The sequence below is a fragment of the Melanotaenia boesemani genome, chromosome 21 (assembly GCF_017639745.1).
Source record: "Melanotaenia boesemani isolate fMelBoe1 chromosome 21, fMelBoe1.pri, whole genome shotgun sequence".
Lineage (NCBI taxonomy): Eukaryota > Metazoa > Chordata > Actinopteri > Atheriniformes > Melanotaeniidae > Melanotaenia > Melanotaenia boesemani.
In genome coordinates this window covers 29692930-29711604 of record NC_055702.1, presented here as the reverse complement: position 1 = coordinate 29711604, position 18675 = coordinate 29692930, and the positions used below count along the sequence as shown (strand labels likewise).

Here is an 18675-nt window from a genome sequence, read left to right as displayed (position 1 = left end):
TCTGGCATCAAAGATTTAGCAGCTCGTCCTGGCAGCAGAGAGGTGATGTCATGGATCAGACACCCAGTTGCTGGTGTCCCTCCTCTTGTCAGCAAGTGGTCATCACTGCTGACAAGAGGTTTGTTTTAGGATGTTTTGACCCAATTTATGGATAGCATTTATGTAGTCCGCATTTTCTCCTACCTTCTGTAACTGTTCTGCTATTGGTCACAGATCCGTAGATGGAAAACTACAGTTTTTCATCTGACAGCAGTTCCTCATTTTTTGGGAACAATAGTATACATTAACATCACACCCAAAAGCTTCATTTAATTTAGTCTGTATGCTGAGTTTTTATCATATTTCATTTCAGCTTGCACAGTGACTGCACCACTCTGCTGCTCAGGCTACCATAGTCCAGCTCTTCCTTTGGACACTCAGGTGTCTTCGTCCTATTCATTTTTTACTCTAAATGCGAATTTTGTAATTCCATAAGTGCCCTACTGCTCTTGTCTTCCCACATCATCACAGTCAGGCTCATCAGAGTATTTATAGTAGAGCGTAGGCTACACAGCTCCTCTTCACCCCCCACCACCTGTTCAGCTGTAACCTGTAGGCTTCCTGAACCAGGCAACGTTTAAATGAACTGGTGTAATATAAAAAACATTTATAATGGGCTGAATTAGATCATTGGGAATTGGACTGTGATTACCTTTTAACTATTTTCCTGTCTGTCCTCTCTTTCACATCCTCTCTGCTATATCTCTTCTCACCCATTCATTTTCTCTTCCTTCTTATATTTTCTCTTCCTTTCTCTGTAGGTTTTTTGATAGGTGGGGATGTCCTCCGCCTCCTTCATGGTCATATGGATGAGTGCCTAACTGTTCCATCTGGGGAACATGGGGATGAGCAGAGGAGGTAATTACACATTTAAAAATCCTTCTGGAATTATTGAAATATTTTTCATTTGATTTCAATAATTTCATTAATGACTGAGTTGGTACAGTAGGAGATTGAGCATGTTGTTCTGTGACTGCCAACTTCAATGTTTCCCGCTTCATCATGTGATAATTAAACACTAAACATTATTTAATCTTTACACTAATCATACGCAGTTATTCCTTGATCTGACATGCATGTGATACCTGCTGCGAGGTGTCTTATTTCTTCTGTTTCTTCTAACCTTTTGTTCGTCTTCTCGTTCTATGTCAATTCACTCTGTAAGACAACCAAAACAGGAGTCCCCCAGTTCATAAGCAGACACGAGTTTACTCCTTTGATCATAAACAGGAGACCCCCGGTTCAAAAGTGGACCAGAGTTTTCTTTTTGGTCCGAAACAGGTGTTCCCCAGTTCATAAGCCACCCAGAGTTTGCTTCTTTGGTCCAGACCAGAAGACCCCTGGTTCATAAGCAGACCAGAGTTTACTCCTTTGGTCCGAAACGGGAGTCCCCAACTTCATAAATGGACCAGAGTTTTCTTCTTTGGTTCGAAACAGGCATTTCCCAGTTCATAAGCCACCCAGAGTTTGCTCCATTGGTCCAGACCAGAAGACCCCTGGTTCATAATCAGACCAGAGTTTACTCCTTTGGTCCGAAACGGGAGACCCCCAGTTCATAAGAGGCCCAGAGATTTCTTCTTTGGTCTGAACCAGAAGACCCCCGGTTCATAAGTCGACCAGAGTTTGATCCTTTGGTCCGAACCAGAAGACCCCCGGTTCATAAGTGGACCAGAGTTTGCTTCTTTGATCCAAAGGATAGTCAAAATGATCTGTGAAAGTAGACCAGGGTTTATTTAGAGCGGACCAATCAATACCAGTGGGAATGCATTCAGATATCATTATCAGACTTATTCTGACTTTTGAGTTAAATTTAGCTAAATAGGTAAGGAAACGGTGTAATGCTTCATATGTTATTGTGCATCTTGGCTTAAATTTACCTAATTTTAAAGTTCAACTTAACTGTTTTTGTCTTATACAGGGAAATTAGTTTGCAGCGAGGATTACAAAACAAGATAGATATGACCACACAGATTATCCGCCATAAGCTGAATGACAGAAATACATGCAATATAATTGGCAGAAAAAATACAAAATAACTCATACCAACAGATAAGATATGTAAGACCAATAAGCCAAAATACCTGGTTTTTACCTTTTTTCTATAATATCCTTGTTCATAATGTACTTTTATTACCACTTAACTGTTAGAACAACCTCTCTGTGATGAAAGTGTCTTCTAAATGATTAAATTTAAATGTAAGTGGTTGATGTTCTAATTCAGCTTTATTTTACTGATACTTTATGAATCCCAGCTGAGAAATTCTCTACATTTAACCCATCCTAGTTAAACCAGGAGCAGACCAGATTCCGGTGCCCTGGGAGCAGTTGGGGGTTAAGGGCCTTGCTGAGGGGCCCACAATAGCTGTGTTTACATGGACAAACATCTAATATATCCCACTGAAATTAATCTGGTCTGAGATTCTGGTTGAATACTTTCAGAATTTTAATCCTGATGATTTTTTACACAATGCTGCTGATGATCTTTACCTTTTCTTTCAGCTTTCTGGCATGAAGATCATTTCCAGCTGGGCTTTCTTCCTTACTTAGCCTGGTTATGGAAATTATGTAGAATTTCAATATGAAACATAACTTCTCTGCAGTAATCAATTTCCTGATTGCAAAATATTTGTCAGGGATATTTTTGTAGTTTGGTGTAATTGGAGTGTTTTTGCCCCAGGACAGCGCACTACGAGGGAGGAGCGGTTTCCAGTCATGCGAGGTCCCTGTGGAGACTGGAAACACTGCGTGTCATGTGAGCACCACAAACATGCCTTACATACAAACTTCAAACACAAACTTAAATAAATGCACAGCTGCAAGCACTCAGATGCACAGATCACAGCCATATTACACTCATGGATAACTGTTCGGATATGGTGACCATATATTTGCAGTCACAGATAATCCATGAAATATAAAATATGAAGAGCTTTATTTGGAGTGCACCAGAAACTGTTAACCTCTCAGGACTTCACACCTTCAAATACTGACTCTTGTTCATGTTGGTGAGCTGCCCAAGGTGACATAGCATTCATTAAACTCATTCTTTTAACTGTGGGGGAGTGATATTAATTACTTTTAGAGACAATAATAACTGGTATAAAATGAATTGAAGTGACTGACGGTTACTGATTTAAAACCATGATGTGTTGGTGGAAGCCAAACCAGTTCAGATATAACGCTAGGATGGTCTTACATCGCTGAGAATGGGTACCAAGCCTCATTAGAAAACCAGATAACCTGAATACAGGGACAGCAGATCCTGAAGTTGCTAAATCCTGATAGACCTGGACCATTCAAAACTGCACCATGGAGCAACCATAAGCCAACCCTTCTACACAGATACCAGAACCAGAGACATCGACTCACTTATCCCCCTTACAAGGATTTACAGCACGAACAGAGAATAAAGCAGGTCCTGGAGGAACAAAGTCCAAACCATCAACATGTAGATACCTGGCTGGTATCACGAGGTGATGGATAACCAGAAAGGCCCTCACAATGCATGGTTCAGCAGCTTGAGGTCGTAAGCTTACTCTTGTCATCTTTAAAACTTCTCATTTTAAAAGAAAGTTTTCTGCCATTAGTGAGTGGTGTCTGCTGTTCAGGAACCATTCTGCTTTTAACCCACACTCCACAGATTTACAGCTCCACAATAATCTGCAATGAGACAAGTTGTTGGCTGTTTTCAACCATTCAGATACAAAAAAATGTCTCAGTGCTGGTTTGTTGCATCACATTTGCCTCATCTGCATTCTGGACAGACGCTTGCAGCCAGTCCTCAGCTGTGAGAGCTTATTCGTCATTCTACTGCTGTGTGGGTTCTCCTGGAATCTCTGGAATACTGGCCAAACAAATCCACAGTATCCAATATTCCTTCATTCTGTCCTTCCTTCCCTTCATTCCTTATCTTCTTTCCTGTCATGATCATGGGCCGTGTATGGATCATGTATGTCGTTTTTTAGTTATGGTTTTGGGTTATAGTTTTTGTCATGATTAGTTTCCATTTTAAGATCATGGTTTGGGTTTTTGTTTTTGTCATGTTAAGTTAGTTTTTCCCTTGTGTGCTCTGTGGTTTCTGTTTCTGGCTCGTTAGAACACTTGGTCTAATTATTCATCCACTTCACCTGTTCCTCATTTACTCCCTCCGTGTATATATGCCCTTGGTTTTCAGTAACTCCTGTTCAGATCCTTATATGTGGTATACTCCCTGTCATGTGTGGTTTCCTGTCCTGCATTTTTTTGAGAATAAACCATTTTACCTGCACCTGAGCTGCCGGCACTTGGGTCCTCACCTCTGCCGCCATACGTTACACTTTCCTTCCTTCCTTTTTTCCTTCCTTCCTTCCTTTCCTCCCTTCCTTCCTTCGTTCATTCCTTCGTTCCTTCCTTCCCTCCTTGTAAGACTAGAAGGAAGGGACGAGCAGGGAACAGCCATGGCCCAGGTTCTGTTTGCTAGTTTAAAGCTATTTTATGAACTGATCTGTATATGTGATGTATTAGTAGGAAAAGGTCTGAGTTCATTCTGTGGTTTCAGCTTCTGATCCAGATTAGTTGCTACATCTTTTCATCTTTTCATTTTAGTATGAGCTAACATTATTTCTGCCTCTGGCAGGTGGAGTGGAAGTCACATCCGCTGGGGTCAGCCATTCAGACTCCGTCATGTGACCACGGGGAAATATCTGAGTCTGACTGAAGATAAGTCTCTGCTGCTGATGGACAAAGAGAAGGCGGATGTCAAATCCACAGCCTTCTGCCTCAGGTCCTCCAAGGTAAAGGCTCTCCACATCCTCAACATGGCTCTGTAGAGGATCACAGTCATCATTACATCAGCTCAGGTCATGTCAGATTAAATCAGATTAGATCAATTCATGTTAGATTAGATTAGATCAGTTTTTTTTAAATTAGATAAAATCAGACCAGATAAAATCAGATCACAACAGATTAAATTCTATCGGATCATATCAGATTCGATAAATCAGATTAGATCAGACCAGATTATGTCAAATCAGATCAAATCAGATTAAATCAGATTAGATTAAATCATATTACATCAAATAAAACCAGATTAAATCAGATCACATCAGATTAGATCAAACCAGATTTTTCAGTTTTTCCTGCTTTTTGTCTTTAAGGAAAAGTTGGATCCTGGTGTCAAGAAGGAAGTTGATGGAATGGGAGCACCTGACATTAAATATGGCGACTCTGTGTGTTATATCCAACACATTGATACCTGCCTGTGGCTTACTTACCAGAGTATTGATGCAAAGTGTGCACGTATGGGTGGAGTCCAGAGGAAGGTAAAACTGAGACCTTCCTCAAACTTTTCATAATTTAACTCTCATCACCAGATAGACCAACTCAATGTTTTACCATGAAAAGCAGTGTGATAAACAGAGATAGATGCAGGTGTTCATCTTCTATTTCAGGCCATCATGCACCAGGAGGGTCACATGGATGATGGACTCACACTGTCTCGATCACAGCACGAGGAGAGCCGCACTGCCCGGGTCATCCGCAGTACCGTCTTCCTGTTCAACCTTTTCATCAGGTGGATTACTGCACGCACACCAACCACACAGCATCCCTGTGGGATCAGGCTGGATCAAACTGAAGCACACTGCTCCACGTGTTTTTATTATTACTATAGTTTATCTGTCAGTGTCAGCAGTGAAAACATGAACAGAAGCACCAAAAACACCCAAGATGACCAGGTCATCTTCTGGTCAAGGCAACAGGAAGTAAACTTTACTTTCCTGATTTATACCATAGACACATATATGCTGTGTTTAGATGTATCAACTGTTAATTTATTTGTTTAACATTAATAAATACAGGGCTTAATATAGTATCTTTAAATACTTAATGTCCCTGTGGATAAATTAATTTGCAGTGCAATAACATTTGACTTTTTACTACCACCAACCAGCTACTGTTTTAGAGAAGGTCCTGCCAAAAGCTATACTTTGGGGTAAATATGTGCTGGTGTGAACCATGCAGCGCTAGTTTCTGATCCCGTCCTGCTTACGTCACATATTACCGCCCGTTAAAGAAGCGTGTGGAGGAAACATGTAAAAGTTAAAGATCTGTAACATGTTGTAGACTCTGAACCAGAGAACAGCTGGAGCTGCTGGTTAAAGGACTGAAAATAACTCTTTAACTTTAGCTCTGTTCATGTTGGCCAGAGATATTTTCTATTTCTCTTTCTACCGTTTTGAATTGAACTGCAATTAAATGTTTTTATTATTTTTTTTTTTTTTATCAAATATTACGAGAGCTGAATTTACAATAATAATGTCTGTGTCTGTTATTTGTTCAGTCTTCAGCCAAAATTCTAAAGAAAGTTGCTTTTTGGGGCAAATATTGTTATAAGATTAAAATGTATTTAATCAAGATTAATTAATTACAAAGTCTGTAATTAATTAGATTTTTTTAATTGAGTCCCAACCTCAATAGTTATAATTTTGGGAACAATTGGTGGCTCAATAAATCAATAAGATGTTTAACATTGCACAGCTGTATCATGCCTAATAATGAGCACTAATGGCACTAACTAAACCTCATGGTGTTGTTGGTAAAACTAGAACTTCTTTTTAAAAACCCAACAGCCCAAACATATTGCATAACGACCTTTGTTTGTATAATATTTAATTATTTAGAATATTATTTTGAACAAAACTACTTGAACTGACTGAAATCCAATCCAGCTCTATGAGTTAGCACTTTGTATTTTCAGTTAAACATTTAATTAAATCAAATAGTCCTGTACAATTACTAAAGGGTGAAGTTTTCAATCAACCAGTTTGCCTGAAAATGGGCTGAAAATTCGATGAAGAGTGATTAATATTGTGTGTATTGTTTTTTGTGCGTCAATGTATCCATGGACCACCACCACCTCAAAGAACTCCTCACCCCACAAAACACAACACGTCCACCGCCGTTCACTCAAACCACCTCCACATACCTGCACCAAGCTCAGCACCATGGGAGATCAGGCCTTTAGTGTTGCTGCCCCACACCCGTGGAACGCCCTCCCTGCGGGCGCCACAATGCAGCCATTGTTTTTAAAAAAGGTCTTGACACCTTGACACCTGGACTATTCCCCACAGCCCTTCACACCTCTGGCTCATTCTGCCATCGAAACACTCCACTTCCTTGGACATAGGGGCCGTCCCCACAATGCTGAATTGCAGTAAAACCAGAAAGTATTTTAGTAATCCACCCTTTTGTAGCATATGCAATGCTGATGCTATGGTTACAGGTATGATTGACCAGTAGTATTTGGTAATGTTAGGCTAGATCAGAAGTTTCTAAGGTCAACTAAAGGAGGATTACAGTTGTAAATAAATCACACACACCGTGAGGACAAGAGTGCAGTAAGGGAAATGTATTCACATATATACACTATTTACACACTGACATAAAGAAAGAACTGGTTCAAATTTGAAAGGAACTTTTTCTTCTGAACATAGTTCAGAAGCTGGTATAAAGTCTTTCTTGGACTGTCTTTCAGTTGATGATAGTTCATACAATAAGTGTACTACAGTGCTTCCTACCACACCAGAGATAGAACCATGCGCAGTTCACATTCCAGATCCTTTCAGAATCAATCCCTTCTGGTAGCTCACCATCACAATTTATAGTAATCCTGTATGAGTTGTTCTCCTGGATCCTGGGCCTGGAGAATCCGATCTCGGACTCTGGTCTTGAAACCTGGTCTTGAAACCTGGCCTGCATAGACAGGACCAATTAACTTAACATTTCCCTAATGCTAAAAAAAAGAAATAATCTCTCATACTCTGAACATCAACATAACAAATAGCAGTAAACAGCATTATCATCTTCATTTGCATTATCTTCGTCAATTTCTTCATGTACATGATCATAAATTCTCACATAAATACCCTTTTTCCATCATCAAGTAAATGGTATTTAAACTATAAGATATTAAATAATAGAGTATTCTGTAACTTGAACAATCAGATGCATCTTAACTTCTTATATCCACACTACAATGTATAAAACATTTTAGTTTTAAATGGTGTTCAACATCATAATTAGAACAATAAAGAGTAAAGCAGTAAGCGCCCGCGCTATACAAACATTTCCCACACATCATCCCCACAAAACCAGGGATGAGCCTCAATGAAACCAATCATGTCTGAAACCAGGTACCAAGGTGGATCGGTGTGAGACCGCCACTGTCTGTGGTCCTGTGAGGACAGCTTAGCCGCTAGAGGTTATGACATCAGTGTAATGAACACGCGCCAATTCCCAATCCACCCTTCTTGTTTTTTGTTTTTTTTTTTTGCTTTGTAGTCCAGTGCTACTTGAAGAAGCTCGACTTCTTCATCAGTCCAAACAAATGTTTCTATTTTGCCTTGCAGTTAATCCTCAGCCATCTTGTCTATGAACTTCCTGCAACACACAGTGAGCCTTTATTTGTGCGTTGTTTTGTTCTAGAGTGTTACGCTTTAGCGCCCTCCACAGCCTTGTAGTATGTTCTACAGCGGTTTTGTGGGGATGGCGAAGCTTTTCTCCTAGTTTTTACCACCATTTTCACACCTGACCTGGCTTCGGTGCTGTGTGGACATAGCCTCAACCACCACCCCAGCACAGGGCCCCCCTGCCCACCCCTCTCCTTTACAGCAGCCCAGGTGAGAAAGGAGCTCAGGAGGATCAAGGTGAAAAACGCTGCTGGACCAGATGGCATCAGCTCCAGGCCGCTGAAGTCCTGTGCAGAGGAACTATGTGGACTTATGGAGCAGGTCTTCAACCTGAGCCTCAAGCTGACAGTGGAACCACAGCTCTGGAAGACCTCCTGCGTGGTACCAGGGCTAAAGACCTCTCACGCCAGAGAGCTCAGCAGCTAGGAGATGATGGTGGATTTTCTCAGATGCTGGTCTGCTGTCCCCTCACGAACATCCAGTGAATGGACATTGAGAGAGTTTACTCTTATAGGTACCTGAGTGTTCATCTAAACCATAAACTGGACTGGACTCACAACATGGACTGTACAGGAAGGGTCAGAGCAGGTCTATCTTCTGAGGGAGACTGTGGTCTTTTGAGTGAAGGGGACTCCTGAGGACCTTCTCTGACTCTGTGGTGGATCATCCTGTACGGTGTGGTCTGCAGCAGCATCACAGAGAGGGAGAGGAAGAAGCTGGACCAAGTCCTCAGGAAGTCCAGCTCTGTCCTGGGCTAGTCTCTGGACTCAGAGCATGAGGTAGGGCACAAAGAGGTCCTGGTAGAACTGCCCTCCATGCTGGACCATGAGTCCCCCCCCTGCAGGACTGGACCATGAGTTCACCCCCTGTCTGCTCTGAGAGCAGCTTCAGGGACAGACTGGTCCATCCTCGCTGTGGGAAGGAGAGATGCTGCAGGTCTTTCCTACTGCTGCTGTCACACTTTACAATGAACACATGAAACTGTCTTTACATACATGTTTATGTACATGTTTATATCCTGTATATACTCACCCTGCAGACCAGATACTGGACATGTTATTATTTATTATTTGTGTGTGTGTGTGTGTGTGTGTGTGTGTGTGTGTGTGTGTGTGTGTGTGTGTGTGTGTGTGTGTGTGTGTGTGTGTGTATGTGTGTGTGTGTGTGTGTGTGTGCTTCTGATTCCTGCTCCTGTACTGTTGCTACAAAGCATTTTCCCCTGAGGGACTAATAAAGGTTTTTATTCCTATTCTTAACACATTTCCTTTAAAAAAAAAAAAAGCTCCCTCTCTTAGACATCTTTTATGTTTAGATATCTCTTAAAAATGTTAACTTTAATTTTTTTTTTTTTTTTTTTTACTTTCCTTTCTTCAACCTTTAGCCCTTTGAGATCTTGGGATATAAAGGGTATAAATCCAATATATTATTATTATTATTATTATTATTATTTGTAATACCACTTAACTGGCAGCTATTCTACTGTGACTGTCATTAGCACTGGATCTTGAGCTGATGCGCGAGGTTGAGCTGTTCCGGCTAGATATAGTTGGACTCAACTCGATGCACGGCTTGGGCTCTGGAACCACTGTCCTTGAGAGGGGCTGGACCCTCTTCCATTCTGGAGTTGCTCCCAGTGAGAGGTGCCAAGCAGGTGTGGGCATGCTCATTGCCCCCCGACTTGGCGCCTGTATGTTGGGGTTTACCCCGAGGGTAGCCTCCCTTCGCCTTTGGATGGGATGATGGGTCCTGATTGTTTTTTGTGCTTATGCACCAAATAGCAGTTCAGAGTACCCACCCTTTTTGTAGTCCTTTGAAGGAGTGTTGGACAGTCCTTCTGGGGACTCCGTCTTTCTGCTGGGGGACTTAAATGCTCACATGGGCAAAGACATGATCTGGTCTGAGTGGTGTTCTGTCATTGTCAGTGCCTGTCCCAGCAGAAATCCTTGAACTCGTTGGTGAACACCAGCATTGAGGGATGCCGTCAAGCTGAAGGAGTCCTATCGGGGTTTTTTTGGCCTGTGGGACTCTGGAGGCAGCTGATGGGTATCGGCAGGCTAAAAGTAACACAGCTTCAGTGGTCACTGAGGCAAAAACTTGAGCGTGGGAGGAGTTTGGAGAGGCTATGGAGAATGACTTCTGGATGGCCTCGAGAAGATTCTGGTCCACCATCCGGTGGCTCAGCAGGGGGAAGCAGTGCTCCATCAACACTGTGTACAGTGGGGATGGGGGGCTGCTGACCTCAACAATGGATGTTGTTGGAAGGAATACTTCTCAATCCCACCAACATGTCTTCCGATGAGGGAGCAGAGTCTGGGGACCCTGGTGTTGGTTCTACTATCTCTGGGGCTGAGGTCGCTGAGGTGGTTAAAAAGCTCTTCGGTGGCAAGGCCCCGGGGATGGATGAGGTCCACCAGTTCTTTAAGGCTCTGGATGCTGTAGGGCTGTCTTGGTTGATATGCCTCTGCAGCATCGTGTGGACATCAGGGTCAGTTCCCCTAGACGGACAGACTGGGGTGGTGGTGCCCCCTCTTCAAAAAGGGGGACTGGAGGGTGTGCTCCAACTACAGGGGGATCACACTCCCCACCCTCCCTGGTAAGGTCTATTCAGGGACCTGGGACTGAGAAGGAGCATTGTGGTTTTTGTCTTGGTCGTGGAACAGTGGACCAGCTCTACACCCTCTTTAGGGTCGTGGAGGGGGCATGGGAGTTTTGTACGAGCTGTCCGGTCCCTGTACGACCGGTGTCAGAGCTTGGTCCACATCGCTGGCAGTAAATCAGAATTGTTTTCAGTGCAGGTTGGACTCCGCCAAGGCTGCCCTTTGTCACAGATCCTGTTTCTAGGCTCAGCTGAGGTGTTGAGGGGATCTGGTTCGGTGGCCTCAGGATTGGGTCTCTGCTCTTTGCAGATGATGTGGTTCTGTTGGCTTCATCGGGCCGTGATCTTCAGCTCTCACTAAAGGGATTCGCAGCTGAGTGTGAAGTGGCTGGGATGAGAATCAGCACCTCCAAATCCGTGACCATCGTCCTCAGCTGGAAACGGGTGGAGTGCTTTCTTCAATTTGGGAATGAGGTCTTGCCCCAACTGGAGGAGTTCACTTATCTCGTGGTCTTGTTCAAGAGTGAGGGAAGGATGGAGCGGGAGATCGACAGGCGGATCAGTGCGGCGTCTGCAGTGATGTGGATGTGAAGAAGGAGCTGAGCCAAAAGGCAAAGCTCTCGATTTACCGGTCGGTCTACGATCCTACCTTCACCTATGGTCATGAGCTGTGGGTAGTGACCGAAGAACAAGATCGCGAATACAAGCGGCCGAAATGAGTTTTCTCCACAGGGTGGCCGGGCTCTCCCTTAGAGATAGGATGAGAAGCTCGGTGATCCGGGAGGGGCTCAGAGTAGAGCCGCTGCTCCTCCACATTGAGAGGAGCCAGATGAGGTGGCTCGGGCATCTGGTTAGGATGCCTCCTGGACGCCTCCCTGGTGAGGTGTTCCGGGCATGTCCCACTGGAAAGAGGCCCAGGGGAAGACCCAGGACACGCTGGACGTCTCTCGGCTGGCCTGGGAATGCCTCGGGATCCCCCCGGACGAGCTGGTGAATGTGGCTGGGGAGAGGGAAGTCTGGGTTTTCCTGCTTAGGCAGCTGCCCCTGTGATCCGACCCTGGAGAAGCGGTAGAAAGTGGATGGATGGATGGATGGACATTTTAAAAGTACAGATGCACACGTGTAGATCCATGCAAATGTAGAATAAAAGACTGAAAGTTGACTGAAGCCTCCAGATAATGTTACTATTATTGTTGTTATTTTTAGTAAAAGTGGTTGCTGTATAATAAATGAAGAAGGGTAAAATATTATGGTAAGCCAATCATAGACCATCATGGGTTTATATTCATTCATGGTTCGGGCCGTTCTTTTAGGAAGTACAGACATTGTAATATTATTGACCAAATAAATAAAGTTTTATTAGTCACTTTTCCTAGTTATTAGTTACTTTTATAATACTGTAACTCATTTGTAGAGTAACATTTAAAGTGGCCACTAAGGAGTATAAAACGCAATGTGTGTTCATGGTCAGACTGAAAGATTCAGAAAGGTGAGTGAAGTGTGTTCAGAGTGAACATGAAGAGAATGAAGCTGTCATACTGAAGACATACTATAATTTCATTCCCAGTACACAAGGTGACGTCTAAACGACATCTTTTTCAAGTCATATTGGACGTCGAGTTTTGGTTTCCACAATGTGCAGACTGTGATGCTGGAAGATGTCTTTTTTTCCGATGTCTAAATAATGTCAAGTATTGATGTCCATGGGATGTCTGTATTGGGGCTAATTGTAGTCAAAATGGGGTCGTTGTGGACGCCTTTTCTACATATATTTAACTTATTTTAGACATTTTTTGCTGCTTCTGAGCTCTCTGCAATATTCATCCCAAAAGGACAAATTCTATCATAAGATAGTTAAAATAAAAAAATTCACTAAAAAAAAGATCACTAAAGATTAAGATATAATATTAGTTCCCCATTGTAGGTTAAGAGGAACATGTGGGAAATCACTGTTGTACAATCTGGTGGCCAAAGAACAAGAATGTCCTGAACCTGTGTCCTGCAGCCTCCCACTGCAGGTGTTTCTGGCTTGTCCAGGTGTTGTGGAGGGGGCGGAGACTTGCAATGACAGTGTGAAAAAAACATGACTAAGAAAAAAGATGACAAAATAACTTTATTTATACATTAATTTGACTTCCTCAGTGGCACATAACTGGAAACACATGCAAAAGTATAATTCCTGTTTGGAACCTGCTGCTGAGCTAAAATAAACTGGCATGCCACCCTCTGGAAACACATGGGACTACACTTCCACACACATTGACAAAAACAAAAAACAACCACAATTCAGTCAACACTCAGTTTCAATCTGATTTTTGTTAATTAAACAGCGGAACAAGCCCACACTGATGGTAAAGTGGTGGTCCACACTGGTGGTAATGTGGTGGTCCATACTGGTGGTAAAGTGGTGGTCCACACTGGTGGTAATGTGGTGGTCCACACTGGTGGTAAAGTGGTGGTCCACACTGGTGGTAAACTGGTGGTCCATACTGGCGGTAATGTGGTGGTCCACATTGGTGGTAAAGTGGTGATCCACACTGGTGGTAAAGCTGTGGTCCATACTGGCGGTAAAGCGGTGGTCTATACTGGTGGTAATGTGGTGGTCCACACTGGCGGTAAAGTGGTGGTACACACTGGTGGTAAAGTGGTGGTGCACATTGTCGGTAAAGTGGTGGTTGACACTGGAGGTAAAGTGGCAATTGACAGTGGTGGTAAAGTGGTGGTCTACACTGGTGGTAAAATGGTGGTCTATACTGGCTGTAAAGTGGTGGTCCACATTGGTGGTAAAGTGGTGGTGCACATTGTCGGTAAAGTGGTGGTTGACACTGGAGGTAAAGTGGCGATTGACATTGGCGGTAAAGTAGTTGCTGACACGGGCAGTAAAGCGGTGGTAGACACTGGCGGTAAAGCGGTGGTCCATTCTGATGGTAAAGTGGTAGTCCATACTGGTGGTAATGTGGTGGTCCACACTGGTGGTAAAGTCGTGGTGCACACCGGTGGTAGATTGGTGGTTGTTACTGGCAGAAAAGTGGTGGTTGACATTGGCGGTAAAGTGGTGGTCCATACTTGTGTTAAAGTGGTAGTCCACACTGGTGGTAAAGTGGTGGTCCACACTGGCGGAAAAGCGGTGGTAGACACTGGCGGTAAAGCGGTAGTCCATTCTGGTTGTAAAGTGGTAGTCTATAGTGGTGGGAATGTGGTGGTCCACACTGGCAGTAAAGCGGTGGTCCATTCTGGTTGTAAAGTGGTAGTCCATACTGGTGATAATGTGGTGGTCCACACCGGTGGTAAAGTGATGGTCCACACCGGTGGTTGAGTGGTGGTTGACACTGGCAGTAAAGTGGTGGTTGACATTGGCGGTAAAGTGGTGGTCCATGCTGGCGGTAAAGCGGTGCTCCACACCAGTGGTAATGTGGTGGTCCATACTGGTGGTAATGTGGTGGTCCACACTGGCGGTAAAGTGGTGGTCCACAGTGGTGGTAAACTGGTGGTCCATACTGGCGGAAAAGCGGTGGTAGACACTGGCGGTAAAGCGGTGGTCCATTCTGGTTGTAAAGTGGTAGTATATAGTGGTGGGAATGTGGTGGTCCACACTGGTGGTAAAGTGGTGGTCCACACTGGTGGCAAAGCGGTGGTACATTCTGGTTGTAAAGTGGTAGTCCATACTGGCGGTAATGTGGTGGTTCACACTGGTGGTAAAGTGATGGTCCACACTTGTGGTCAAGTGGTAGTCCACACTGGCGGTAAAGCTTTGGTTAGCATTGGTAGTAAAGCGGTGGTCCCTACTGGCGGTAACCTGGTGGTCAACACTGGCGGTAAAGTGGTGGTTGACACTGGAGGTAAAGTGGCGATTGACAGTGGTGGTAATGTGGTGGTTGACACTGGCAGTAAAGTGGTGGTCCACACTGGTGGTAAAATGGTAGTCCACATTGGTGGTAAAGCTGTGGTTGACATTGGTAGTAAAGTGGTAGTCCACACTGGCGGTAAAGTGGTGGTTGACACTGGAGGTAAAGTGGCGATTGACAGTGGTGGTAATGTGGTGGTTGACACTGGCAGTAAAGTGGTGGTCCACACTGGTGGTAAAGCTGTGGTTGACATTGGTAGTAAAGTGGTAGTCCACACTGGCGGTAAAGTGGTGGTTGACACTGGAGGTAAAGTAGCGATTGACAGTGGTTGTAATGTGGTGGTCCACACTGGTTTTAAAGTGGTGGTCAATACTTGTTGTAAAATGGTGGTCCACACAGGTGGTAAAGTGGTGGTCCACAATGGTGGTAAAGTGGTGGTCCAAACTGGTGGTAAAGTAGTGGTCCATACTGGTGGTAAAGTGGTGGTCCACACTGGCGGTAAAGCTGTGGTCCAAACTGGCGGTAAAGCGGTGGTCTATACTGGTGGTAAAGTGGTGGTCCATACTGGCGGTAATGTGGTGGTCCACACTGGTGTTAAAGTGGTGGTCCACACTGGTGGTAAAGTGGTCGTCCATACTGGCGGAAATTTGGTGGTTGACATTGGTGGTAAAGTGGTGGTCCATGCTGGCGGTAAAGCAGTGGTCCACACCGGTGGTAATGTGGTGGTCCACACTGGTGGTAAAGTGGTGGTAATGTAGTGGTTCACACTGGTGGTAAAGTGGTGGTCTACACTGGTGGTCCACAATGGCGGTAAAGTGGTGGTTGACACTGGAGGTAAAGTGGCGATTGACAGTGGTGGTAATGTGGTGGTTGACACTGGCAGTAAAGTGGTGGTCCACACTGGTGGTAAAATGGTGGTCCACATTGGTGGTAAAGCTGTGGTTGACATTGGTAGTAAAGTGGTAGTCCACACTGGCGGTAAAGTGGTGGTTGACACTGGAGGTAAAGTAGCGATTGACAGTGGTTGTAATGTGGTGGTCCACACTGGTTTTAAAGTGGTGGTCAATACTTGTTGTAAAATGGTGGTCCACACAGGTGGTAAAGTGGTGGTCCACAATGGTGGTGAAGTGGTCGTCCATACTGGCGGAAATTTGGTGGTTGACATTGGTGGTAAAGTGGTGGTCCATGCTGGCGGTAAAGCAGTGGTCCACACCGGTGGTAATGTGGTGGTCCACACTGGTGGTAAAGTGGTGGTAATGTAGTGGTTCACACTGGTGGTAAAGTGGTGGTCTACACTGGTGGTCCACAATGGCGGTAAAGTGGTGGTCCACACTGGTGGTAAAGTGGTGGTCCATACTGGCAGTTAAGTGGTGGTTGACACTGGTGGTAAAGTGGTGGTCCATGCTGGCGGTAAAGCAGTGGGCTATACTGGCTGTAAAGTGGTGGTCCTTAGTTGTGGTAATTTGGTGGTGCACACTGGTGGTAAAGTGGTGGTCTACGCTGGTGGTCCACAATGGCGGTAAAGTGGTGGTCCACACTGGTGGTAAAGTGGTGGTCCATACTGGCGGTAATGTGGTGGTTCACACTGGTGGTAAAGTGATGGTCCACACTTGTGGTCAAGTTGTAGTCCACACTGGCGGTAAAGCTTTGGTTAGCATTGGTAGTAAAGCGGTGGTCCCTACTGGCGGTAACCTGGTGGTCAACACTGGCGGTAAAGTGGTGGTTGACACTGGAGGTAAAGTGGCGATTGACAGTGGTGGTAATGTGGTGGTTGACACTGGCAGTAAAGTGGTGGTCCACACTGGTGGTAAAATGGTGGTCCATATTGGTGGCAAGGTGGTGGTCCACACTGGTGGTAAAGCGGTGGTCCACACTGGTGGTAATGTGGTGGTCCACACTGGTTGTAAAGTGGTGGTCAATACTTGTTGTAAAGTGGTGTTCCACACAGGTGGTAAAGCGGTTGTTTACACTGGCAGTAAAGTGGTAGTCCACACTCGTGGTAAAGTGGTGGTCCACACTGGCGGTAAAGCGGTGGTTGACACTGGAGGTAAAGTGGTGATTGACAGTGGTGGTAAAGTGCTGGCTGACAAGGGCAATAAAGTGGTGGTTGACATTGGTAGTAAAGCGGTGGTCCATACTGGCGGTAACGTGGTGGTCCACACAGGTGGTAAAGCGGTGGTTCACACTGGCAGTAAAGTGGTAGTCCACACTCGTGGTAAAGTGGTGGTCCACACTGGCGGTAAAGCGGTGGTTGACACTGGAGGTAAAGTGGTGATTGACAGTGGTGGTAAAGTGGTGGCTGACACTGGCAATAAAGTGGTGGTTGACATTGGTAGTAAAGCGGTGGTCCACACTGGTGGTAAAGTGGTGGTGCTCACTGTCGGTAAAGTGGTGGTTGACACTGGTGGTAAAGTGGCGATTGACAGTGGTGGTAAAGTGGTGGTTGACACTGGCAGTAATGTGGTGGTCCACACTGGTTTTAAAGTGGTGGTCCACACTGGCGGTAAAGCGGTGGTCCACACTGGTGGTAATGTGGTGGTCCACACTGGTTGTAAAGTGGTGGTCCATACTGGCTGTAAAGTGGTGGTCCACACTGGTGGTAAAGTGGTGGTCCACACTGGCGGTAAAGCGGTGGTTGACACTGGAGGTAAAGTGGCTATTGACATTGGCGGTAAAGTAGTGGCTGACATGGGCAGTAAAGTGGTGGTTGACATTGGTAGTAAAGCGGTGGTCCATACTGGCGGTAAAGCCATGGTCCACCCTGGTGGTAAAGCGGTGGTCCATACTGGCGTCAACGTTTTGGTCCACACTGGTGGTAAAATGGTGGTCCACACTGGCGGTAAAGCGGTGATTCATTTTGGTGGTAAAGTTGTAGTCCACACCGGCGGTAAAGTCTTGTTCCATTCTGGTGGTAAAGCTGTAGTCCACACTGGTGGTAATGTGGTGGTCCACATTGGTGGTAAAGTGGTGGTCTACACTGGCGGTAAAGTGGTGGTCCACACTGGTGGTAAAGTGGTGGTCCACACTGGCTGTAAAGTGGTGGTACCTGCTGGCGGTAAAGTGGTGGTCCATACTTGTGGTAATGTGGTCGTCCACACTGGTGGTAACGTGGTGATCCATACTGGTGGTAAAGTGGTGATCCACACTGGTGGTAAAGTGGTGGTGCACACTGGCGGTAAAGTGGTGGTTGACACTGGAGGTAAAGTGGTGATTGACAGTGGTGGGAAAGTGGTGGTTGACACTGGCAGTAATGTGGTGGTCCACACCGGTGGTAAAGCTGTGGTCCAAACTGGCAGTGAAGCGGTGGTCTATACTGGTGGTAATGTGGTGGTCCACACTGGCAGTAAAGTGTTGTTCCATTCTGGTGGTAAAGCTGTAGTCCACACTGGTGGTAATGTGGTGGTCCACATTGGTGGTAAAGTGGTGGTCTACACTGGCGGTAAAGTGGTGGTCCACACTGGTGGTAAAGTGGTGGTCCACACTGGCTGTAAAGTGGTGGTACCTGCTGGCGGTAAAGTGGTGGTCCATACTTGTGGTAATGTGGTCGTCCACACTGGTGGTAACGTGGTGATCCATACTGGTGGTAAAGTGGTGATCCACACTGGTGGTAAAGTGGTGGTGCACACTGGCGGTAAAGTGGTGGTTGACACTGGAGGTAAAGTGGTGATTGACAGTGGTGGGAAAGTGGTGGTTGACACTGGCAGTAATGTGGTGGTCCACACCGGTGGTAAAGCTGTGGTCCAAACTG

The 18675-nt window shown here is 45.1% G+C and overlaps 1 protein-coding gene across 1 annotated transcript in view; it reads left to right on the top strand.

Moving 5' to 3' along the window:
• Positions 1 to 18675, top strand: part of ryr2a (ryanodine receptor 2a (cardiac)) — a 392644-nt gene that overhangs the window by 59552 nt on the left and 314417 nt on the right. Inside the window, exons 8-12 of the mRNA XM_041973182.1 lie at positions 801 to 897; positions 2717 to 2791; positions 4655 to 4811; positions 5175 to 5339; positions 5469 to 5590. Of these exons, the coding sequence (XP_041829116.1) occupies positions 801 to 897; positions 2717 to 2791; positions 4655 to 4811; positions 5175 to 5339; positions 5469 to 5590 (616 nt within the window). The remainder of the gene's footprint in view (positions 1 to 800; positions 898 to 2716; positions 2792 to 4654; positions 4812 to 5174; positions 5340 to 5468; positions 5591 to 18675) is intronic.